The sequence below is a fragment of the Trachymyrmex cornetzi genome, unplaced genomic scaffold (genome assembly GCF_001594075.2).
Source record: "Trachymyrmex cornetzi isolate Tcor2-1 unplaced genomic scaffold, Tcor1.1 scaffold240, whole genome shotgun sequence".
NCBI lineage: Eukaryota > Metazoa > Arthropoda > Insecta > Hymenoptera > Formicidae > Trachymyrmex > Trachymyrmex cornetzi.
Window position 1 is genome coordinate 8,841 of NW_017297061.1, and position 10,474 is coordinate 19,314.

The 10,474-nt window shown below is 35.8% G+C and overlaps 1 protein-coding gene across 3 annotated transcripts; it reads left to right on the forward strand.

Annotated features, from left to right (window-relative positions):
• Nucleotides 1-404: 404 nt before the first annotated feature.
• On the forward strand, nucleotides 405-9,573 carry l(2)k05819 (transmembrane protein 94-like protein l(2)k05819). 3 transcript variants are annotated; one of them, XM_018507578.1, is made up of 19 exons: nucleotides 405-607; nucleotides 1,200-1,366; nucleotides 1,453-1,587; nucleotides 1,692-1,828; nucleotides 2,238-2,431; nucleotides 2,678-3,148; nucleotides 3,856-4,017; nucleotides 4,090-4,193; nucleotides 4,369-4,457; nucleotides 4,519-4,756; nucleotides 4,861-4,954; nucleotides 5,510-5,727; nucleotides 6,014-6,249; nucleotides 6,506-6,630; nucleotides 6,717-6,865; nucleotides 8,089-8,229; nucleotides 8,683-8,826; nucleotides 8,910-9,075; nucleotides 9,356-9,573. In XM_018507578.1, exons 2-19 carry the CDS (start codon nucleotides 1,203-1,205, stop codon nucleotides 9,566-9,568), a joined length of 3,180 nt encoding a protein of 1,059 aa, XP_018363080.1. In that variant the 5' UTR covers nucleotides 405-607; nucleotides 1,200-1,202; the 3' UTR covers nucleotides 9,569-9,573. The 3 variants fall into 3 exon arrangements, with proteins under 3 accessions (XP_018363080.1, XP_018363081.1, XP_018363082.1); XM_018507579.1 differs by lacking the exon at nucleotides 8,089-8,229; XM_018507580.1 differs by lacking the exons at nucleotides 8,089-8,229; nucleotides 8,683-8,826; nucleotides 8,910-9,075; nucleotides 9,356-9,573 and adding an exon at nucleotides 7,379-7,552.
• Nucleotides 9,574-10,474: the final 901 nt, after the last annotated feature.

The window sequence follows — 10,474 nt, forward strand, 5'->3', positions numbered from 1 at the left end:
CCGGCCATAGTACGCCGTACGCTCACCGTACTAATACCGTGGAGGTATTTTCCTATCTGGGTTGGCATATATATGTAAAATTCGTATTATTACCTACCGATAGAAAAGAGAACTGCAGGAAATACATATTTATTAACTTCTATCATACCCATCATAGATCCGGACTTATCGACAGTTGATAATGATACAATCTGTATATAAATCAGCAAGACAATTTTAAAATTATAAAATAATACATTAATAAATTTCTATTAAAATTTACTTTCTTTTTCTTGAAAAGAAACCAATGAATAAGCAATGATTAGAACGTGCAATTTACGTTTTCATTACATTCAGATTCAAAATTGTCTTTCTCTCTTTCTCTCTTTCTCTCTCTCCCTCTCTCCCTCTCTCTCTCTGTCTTTCATTGCGATTGCATCCCAAAATCACGAGCGATGCGAGTTATATGTTTTGAGTGCTGTTCGTCGCAATTTCAAGCGGATTTCTTGAAAATTATGCGATCCTCGTTACACTGGAGATAAACTGCAATCAATTCTGAGACGTTATCTCGAGTGTCAAGCGCAAGGCAGGATAGGAACAGAAAGGAGCAACGATTCTTTCTTAACGAGTGCGTCTGTGAAGTTATAACCCTCACTGGCTTTTTTCTCTTGCATAGACGGCATCTTTTTGCTCATGATTTTTGATGATTTAGTGCTAGCAATCGTATTATTAGTTTAAAATTTATTTGTCTTGTCGGAAAAATGTTAATATATGTTTCATTAGTTAACCCTGCTGGACTGTCTTGATGTCTACTTGACCCAAAATCTATTTTCTTATTAATATTTTATCTAAAAACTTTTTTCTCCGGTGTTTGATGACTTTGTGTTTTAGTCTAAGATTTTTTTTTCTGTAAAAATTTTTATTTTTTGGAACTGATTAATCATATTGACCCAAACAATATAATTGTATAGTAAATTTATATATAGACAGACCACTTTAAAAGTACAATTTACCGGCACAATATTGGCCAAATATATTCCCAACAATTGACCAATGTATTCAATAAATTGCTTCTAGAGCAGCAAGATTAAGCTATTGAATTAATGTATCACTTGAATCAAGACTAAATATTTTGATATTTCACTAATTTAATTGATATTTTATTTAATTTTTTAAATTAAGTTTGTAGACTATCTTCTTAATTAGGCTAGTTTTCATAGAAAATGGAGGGTGAACGCTTAATTGGCAAGGACACAAAGACAGACGAGAATACTGAGGCTAAACCTAAGGAAACTCTAGGCTTAACCACCACAGTAGCTCTGGATACTCTGCATCGTGATGTTAGACGTGTCCTACAGGAGTATGAAGTAGAGCACAGGAAAAATAAGTAATATATTGTACAATAATTGTGATTATTTAGAACAAATATGTGAATTTTTATGACGTTATATCATGACTATTGTTTGTATTCAGGAAGTATAGAGCTTGGCTGAAGGACACCCTGCATCATCGTAGCCAATATACAACGCTCTGCTGGACTTCTGCGATCGCGCTGTTGATCAATGCCATTATTCTCATCGTTGCGTTCTTTACGCTTAATGAAACATGGTAAGTTAGATGGGAATGTACATTTATGTGAAATTTTGCTTGTTTTTTACTTATTCTATTTATTTTTGGGACAATAATAGCTTCATAAATAAGTATTGTTACAGGTATTCAACACTGCCATACGAAGGACTGATAGTCTGTTGTTTAGTAGTATTGAATTTTATCTTAGTGGTATCGGATAATAAATTACGACATGAAGAAATTCCTCATAGAGTGAAAATTCTTCTTGATCAGCTCAATGGTATGTATTTAAATAAGGATTGCCGTCTCTGTAATATTTATTTTGTTTCAAAATTGAAATTACAAATATAGAAAGCCTAAAGCATACGATGCAAGTTTTTGTGTTGATTAGTTGCTTGTGATTAGTAAATTTTTATAATCGCACTACATAGAACATAGAATTTATAGTAATTTACTAAATCACAATTCAGCAGGAAAAAACGGTGCTTAACATGAATTGCAGTTTCTATGTGAATCTTATACAATTATTTTCGACCAATATTTGTCTATGTATAAGTATGTCATTTGAAACTGCTGTTACTTTAATTTTGCTTTCTTAACATATTTTATTTGTTATTTGCATATTTCAATAAAATTATTATTATTAAATCTTGCAATGGTAATGTTATACAAGTGTTTCAAAATTGCAGTTGCGCGTTCCACATGTCAATGGAGGTCCGAGAACTATCCACATTTGTGCAGTCCGCAATCCCCTTGCTTGACCTTGCAGTGGACGTATCGTGATGGTGAAGTAGTCAACTTGCCGTGGGCCTTATTAGTGGCCGGTGACATAATCGTAATGAAGCCAGGTCAGCAAGCACCTGGATATTGTGTGCCATACGACGTACGTGACTTTAATTCTTTCCAACATAGATCTCACAGATGTTTAGTCTTCAAAATATCGAAAATAAACAAAAATTTTGCTAAAACAATTAGACTATTTAGAATTATACTTCTTGTAGCTAATCGAACTTTAACGCAGATTTTTAGATGTTCATGTTTCAAGACATCAAAGTTGTACAGAGATTTTATTGAAATAGTTAATTAAACTGTTCAGAAGCAAATTTCTTGTAGCTGATTGAACTTTCAGGATTCAGAAGCGTCTGTTTTGCACGCAAGAGAAACTTACAGTACGCCAGTACATAGCGCGAACGAAATCTTCTCCACGCCGCAGTCCCGCATACCTCTGAAGAGTAAGATCTACAAACTTCAGGAAACGCCGTACTTGGTGAATCTGCGAATGGCGCTCGATCAAGCTCTCGATCGACCAGTAACTTATTACAATCGCAAGCGTCACTTGCTAATGATCTGTTGCATTGAGCACTTGACCTATCCGATACTCGTGATTGTTATCCTCGTGATCAATCTGCTTCGTTACCTATATCTGACAGACTACTTTGGCACTGGCCACTGGAGCGAGATGTTTCTGTTGCAACCGATTGCTGTGAGTCTTCCGTTGTTACCGTTGGTGTTTCCCGCCTGTTGGATATTCCTCAATTGCTTCGGCATGGCACGCTTCAAAGCGCTGTTCAAACTTTACCTGTCCGCAAAGAAGCTCCAGGTCAGTATTGATTTAGAAATTAATTATTTATAAATTAAAACATTAACATAATTATAGTTCTATATGAAGAAATTAGTGTTTTATGTATTTGTAGAATTGTAATCATAATTTTATACATTTATTCACGTGCATACAGAATTACATTATTTTATCCTAAATCTAATGACATAAGAATTCTATGTGAAATCTCACACGATGAAAGTTCTAATCTGGACAGAAAAATTGGTAAACAAGATTATGAAGATTTTATTGTAGAAAATTTAAATGTGTCTATGAATATTTAATTTAAATTTGTCTCTTTTTATGTCTTTTCTTATGACTAAGAATAAATTATTAGTCGGTATTCATAGTTTTTATAGTTAAGATTATCTTAAGTATAATTTCAAAATGTCGTGAACCAATTAGAGAACATCTTAAGACATTGCTTGAGATAGTCTTGAGATTAAGAATAGACTATGAATATTATTTGTTAAGAGTACCTGCGAATTGATATACTATATTCAAAATTATGATGAATTTATAATTATATATTATTCATGGAAGCAAAAATTTTTTCTTAATTTTTAAAATTTGATTTAAAAAATGATAAGGATTTAGGTATGTATGTAACATACTATACATTCATAGAGATTTTTATAATTTTTATGAATTAAAAATTATTATTAATTACAAAATGTTACACTGATTTATAATTTTTGTAAATATAGTTTGTAGATCCTTTTGAAGACGCAGAAATCAATGGTCCCAATCATCCGGACGTAGTGTACAACTGGCTGGAACTCAAAGAAAATTTCTTCGATATTCTTTTCGGCAACGAGCACATGATGTCGCGATCGGCGAGCATTCTGCACGTTCTAGGCTCTGTAACCGTAAGTACCATAGCACAAATTGACTATAAACTGAGTAATCAAGTAATAATGATTATCAATATATTTTTGTAGGCGCTGTGCTGCGTAGATAAGAAGGGAATTCTCTCATGGCCTAATCCCACGGCGGAGAAAGTATTTTTCCTACGTAACGCCAATATTTTGTCGCCGAGCTCGAGGTAGTCATCTTATAGTCGCGGACCCAGTTGGGGATATAAGAATCCGAGTATCTAAAAATCCAAGAATTTGTGAATTTGCCCCCTGAGATGAAAAAAGGAATTTAACGTAACTTAAATTTGTGAAATCATTCGGTGGAATCGTATCGACGCGATTACAGTCCCGTTTATTTTACAGTACCGGCAGCGTGGACAAGACGACTGACAAGAACCAGGAGTCCGAGGAGACCAAGGTGAACTCCAACAGAATGTCCTACGTACAGCATGGTAAGGAAAGATGGGAGACAACGAAAGCCGAGTGCGCAACGTAACGTCCGATGCTTCGCAGATATGTCGCACTCCACCGCTGAGGTCCTGGATCTCACCCACGATCATGCCCTGCCGTTCCGACTGCAGTTCGACGACCACTCGTGGCGGCAACATCTGAACTCGCTGAAACCGCTCGGCTTGGCGATCCTCCTCAACACGTGCAACATGGACACGCAGGAACACTACACGCAATTCTGTTGCCACGTCACTTGCGAAGCTCTGTACAATGAGAACTTGGTCCCGGTGACGAACAGACGGTATGTTGTCCTTACTCTTTTTTTTTTCTTATAGGATTTACGATTTCTTAGGAGTTGCGATTTCTCTGCAAAATCTATTATTGAAAATGAAATGTATTCAACAGATGTCTGTGCGAACTAGCGAAGCAGATCGGTTTCCAGGATCAAGCACAGAAAATTTTTCAACTGGAACAGCAACTATGTACATTTAGACATGTAGTGAGTATTGATAATTTACATGTAAAAATTTAGGAAAATGCTTTTTCTTAAATCAATTAATCTTTTATCTGCAATCTGGTTTTTTTTGGAACAGACGAAATTTCACTGTCAAATTTCCTCTTCATTTTTACTCAAATTTCAATTTAAAGATTTTAACATTTGAATTAAAAAACTATTTGGCGATGTAACAGAGATATTGAGAATAATCTTGAATTTTTTTCCATAATTTTTTAAAAGCTTGGAACAGCAAAAAGATTAGACTGGACAAAAATGACAGATTTGTAAACGGAGAAAGTAAAAATATTTACAATTGGGAGAGTTGATTCATAATAAGATCACTTTTTGCTAAAATTCTGGAAATTGATTGCACGTTTTAGCAACCACTTAAAATGTTGAATTGAAGTTTGAATAATTCCCTATAAATCAGTTTTTATCAAACCGTTTCTTAGAAGAGTAATCATTCTAAAAAGATATTATTTGAAGAGGAATAATTTATATTACAAACGCGAACACACAATCGATTAGAAAAGCAAACTAAAACGATTTGTTTGACAGCAACCAGAGATGGTCAGGCGGGACATAAAGTTCGCGCGTTCACTGAGCATCGCTACAAAGCTGAAATTCCCGTTTCCTCACATGGTCGCCGTAGTCGTGAAAGAGCGCAGCGGTGGTGGTCTACAATTGTTGACGCAAGGAACGGCCGACATAATTCTGGACTCGTGCATCGAGTACTGGGATGGCCACGATCTCTGTCCTCTTTCTGCATCAGACAGGTATATCGTTCGGTTTCGATTCCATTAATCTCTTAAATGGAAACTGATTGTGTATTTTAAAGAAGTAAGAGAAAATTGCAAAAATTCACTAGATATTGATCAATGAATTTAAATCATAAAAGTTACAAATATTAATTATAAAAATTAATGTGCTCATTTTCATAATTTTCACCTCGTTTTAAGGCACAATCTATTTTCTGGATTTTATTATACAAAAATTTTTAAAACGTTTGATGCGTAAAGATCAATTGTTATGTATTAATCTTGATGATTTCTCCTTTTGCAGGAAAAAAGTGCAAGACTTCTACCAGAGGACAAGCTTAACCTCGTATTGCACCGCATTCGCTTATCGACCGCTGACGCGCGCCATCAGCGACAACATGTCCGAGATATATCTGGAGCTACCGGCGGATAGCAAACACTTGTACACACCTCACAGGAGTCCGACTCCTTTACCATGGGACTTCAGAAACGTTCTCGATCCCAGAGTACGAGGAATACTGGGACAGTTTCATTCGACAGGTTAACGTAGTCACTAATTTGATGGATGTTTTATTGTAACTTTAATTTTTTTAAATATTATCTCAATAGCAGAACGAGCCAAATATATATATTAACTTCCTGCTTTCTCATTTTTCATTTGGATTTCTTGATGTTATAATTTTGTTTAATATCTTTCACTCATTTTTAATCTAGATATATTTTATATTATTTTGATTAATTTGTTTTTAATTCGCAAATAATATTTATTGTAATAAAAACATGGCTTTCTTTTCAGATTCCTTACTGTGTAACGAAAATAAGGATGACGACGTGAACGATATTGAAAGCTGCTTTGAGGTGCAGTGCAATCAGGTCTTCATTGGAATGGTTACCATGCAATATCAGGCACAAACTGATATGGTGCGATATTATTATGGTCAATGCCGTCAATGGTTAATAATTTGTACTGTGAACACAATAAATTAATATATATATTATGACTACAGGTACAATTGATTGAGCAATTGGATAGAGCATGCATAAGGTTTGTGCACTTCAGCAAGGAGAACGAACTGCGCTCGCGTGTTTTCTCAGAGAAAATGGGCTTGGAGAGCGGCTGGAATTGTCACATCTCGTTACTCAGCGAGGGAGCCAGGTATCGTTTATCATCAAGGCATGATGACACGCCGTTTTTCTCTCAATGTCTCTTGAATTTCTTATGGGGCATATCCGCGACTTACCGTCAGTGTCTCTGCTCCAACTCTCTAAAACTTTTACAAGTAATTCTCACTTTGAAGAGTAAAGTTTCATTCTTAAAGATTGGAAATTGAACCGCTCTTTTTTTAAGACTGGCTCAATTTTCACTCTTTAGAGTCAGATTCCACTCTAAAAAATTTAGAGAGAACGTCCTCTTATCATCTCTTAATTTTTAGACAATACATTTCCTTTTGCGAGAGGGGAGAAGAAAGAAAAGATTTTTTAAATGAGAAAAAATATATTTAAGAGAGGCGTTTCCGATTGAAAGAGATAATTGTAGGATCAGAGGAGAGAGAGACACGCATGTGGAAAAATTGCATGCATATGATGGAATAAATCTCTTATTCTCGTTAGAGAATATAGCAGCGAGCTGTCATGAGGCTCGAATGTAAAATATATCCATGTATTGCAGGAGACAGCAATGGCTGAAGAGATATCCGCATATGCCCCCGTCGTATATGTTTGTCTATACGTCTTTTCTTACTTTTGTAATTGTTAATATTGATCTGCATGTTCATCGTTGCTCGTGATACGCAAGATATCTCGAAAAAGAATATTACAAAATCTAGTTTGTACACACATTTGATTCGAATACAGATTAACTCAAATGTTTATTTTTTATGTCGTATAAAAATCTATTTAAAAATAAAACTTCATATACTTAGATATATAAAGATATATCAACAAGAGTAATTAACATATTTAAGAAAGTTTGCATAAATAGATCAAACGATCTTTAGAAATTCTGAAAATCGAGAGTTGAATTAAATTTAAGATTAATCCTCAAACATTTCTCTGAGACATCCTGCAGTATCACTAATTTTGAAGATGTCGCGATCATTTTGGCTGCAGTGTCTTAATACCTAACATGTATAACTAATATCTCTTTTTCATTCAGGACATCAAGTCGCACAATAACAGTAATTTTATTTTATTTTTACTTTGTGTCTCTACTGCTTTATAACTATTTTTTAATGATATGTTTCTTAATTAATGTGGAGCAATTTATTGCAATTGCAAGTTGACGCCCATTAAGAATTTTCATTATGCAAATACACGATTACTCACGCGAAGATTACACAATTATATGTACTGTAATTAACACACACATGACAATATCAGGTCCGAGAGTCCAGTGGGTTGGTGGGTGAGCCAGGCAGCAGCCATGTCCTCACCCACTCCCTCACCCACGGCCCAATCTCATCAGCCTAATTACTCCTGCATGGACGAGGCCAGCCACTTGCTTAATCGTGTCTTACCTCGGTACGTTACACCGATTACATGCAGAAATACCTCACTATATACGCTGTACAATATGAAATCACAGATTTCTGCTTTGCTTCAAAGAAAGAAAAAAGATATTAAAACGGCAACATAGTAACTACAGAATGCACGAGATGGAAATCTAATAGAAGATTACAAACGTTCGGATAATGAGAAATGAATTTGAAAAAATGAAGCATTAATCGAAATATCATGAAAAGACACAAATATTTAAAATCTCATGCGTTCTATGGTTAATCGATCGCAAAACATGCGCAGCATGACAAGAGAATTTTTATTTATTTGTTATGGAAGCTTTGTCGTGTTCGAAAGAATGAACTAACGTATTCTCTTGGCTTCTTAGCATTAATGTGCTTCTTACTACCCACCGTTATGACTAGCGAAGTGTCGAGCGATTAGGGATTCATTAAGAAAGAATAATTCTCATTTTAGTACCAATCTGAACAATAGCCGAGCGATGAGCATGTCGGCGCCAAGTGCTATCAACACGGACTTCTCGACAGTGAAATTCGATGATGAAACAACCGAATGGAACAACACAGGAACGTCGCAGGTCAAGAGCACGATGAGCCACAGGTTGCTGTTGATATCTCTAAAGCAGAATAAAAAACAATTTGTAAAAAATACTCGATCCTATTTAAGATTTCATGATGCTACAGAGATGACAAACTGTCGAGCAGGGAGCAGGACACGGTGAGAAGCGAGGACAGCGTCCTGGTGCAGAGCGTCGATTTGGGATCAGGCCAGGAGGCTTGGAGATCCTTGAGCTGCCTCACCGATAGCACCGAACAAAGTGCGCCGGTCAACTTTGATCTGTCGAACAGGGTAAGATGGATCTTCTCCCCTGGGTTAAATCTAATAAACGTTTATAACAAAACACAACATAAGGAGGATGTGAAGTTTTAGCTGTTGTATTGTTTATCAAGAGGAAACATCGGAAACGTCGAAGAAATGGTTACCATAAATCTAGGTACCATAAAAAATTGTTTAGTATGATATTCCAGGAATTAATCAACAAAACTGTATTGTTTGATATATAATTTGTGATCTTGAAACTTTTTTATTTTGACCGAAATAGCCTCCTTTACTTATTCTGCGTATATAGGCTAAACTGCCGAGGGGCATACACAAGATACGTCCGCACATCGAGCTGATAGACAACGTTCCTTTACTCGTATCCCTGTTCACCGACTGCAACACCACAGTGACCCGCGAGATGTTGCATATAATGCAGGATTATGGCGAGGTGGTGTGTGTGCTTGGCTCCTCTGCCAACGCCGAGAACATGCCCATTTTCATGCAGGCTGACGCAGGGTAATTATAATAATTATGATCTCACCGATTCAATCATCAATTACAATAGGGTTACCAGGAAATCTGGAAAACTTGGAAAAGTCAGGGAAATTGAAATTGGTTATGGAAACCGAGAAAAGTTAGGGAAAAATGTAAAAAGTTTGAAATTTCGAAATTTGCTCACAATTCCCTAAAACTGCTCCTGTTCCAAATAATTGTTATAATTTTCTAAATATTATATCTGACATTTATAGTCAAATACCTTCAAAACTTGTGCACTTTAAACGATTTTAATAAAACAATTAAAATTTATATCTTATTTAGTATTTGATAATATTCTTGAGACTTCCACGGGTGCTTTCTATATAAAGATTTTGCGTTTCGCGGGTTTTCTCCGTGTCCAGATCCATTCTTGGTATGCCAACGTTTCATGAACTTTGCAGTCCACTTCATAAGGACGAGGAGCAGCCTGATACTGAACTGTTCCTCCAGCTCCAGGCCGTTCCTTTTATATTATACTGCTTATTGGATTGGTGGTGGAAGGGGGAGAAGAGAATTGTGGGTAGGGGGATGAGGGAGAGAGGTGATGTAATTGGTCGGTCTTCAATAACCGGGAAAATGGTCTTCTATATTTTATTTATGTTGTAGCCATTATCTCTATTTAGATTGTTAGGGTGTTTTTGTATCTCTATGGCTTCTCTATACTTTCTTGGAAAGTATGATGTAACGTTGGCTATATTGTAGTCGTTTTGTCAAACAGTATTTGATGTCCTGTTTCGATGTTGTGTTCTGATAATGCCAGCTGTGTGGCGTGTTTTAGTCTGACATCACGTTGATGTTCTTTTATCCGTAGATTGACTATTCTCCCGGTTTCTCCAATGTATACTTGCCCGCAGGAACAAGGTATTTTGCAGGGTTGGTAAAGACTAAT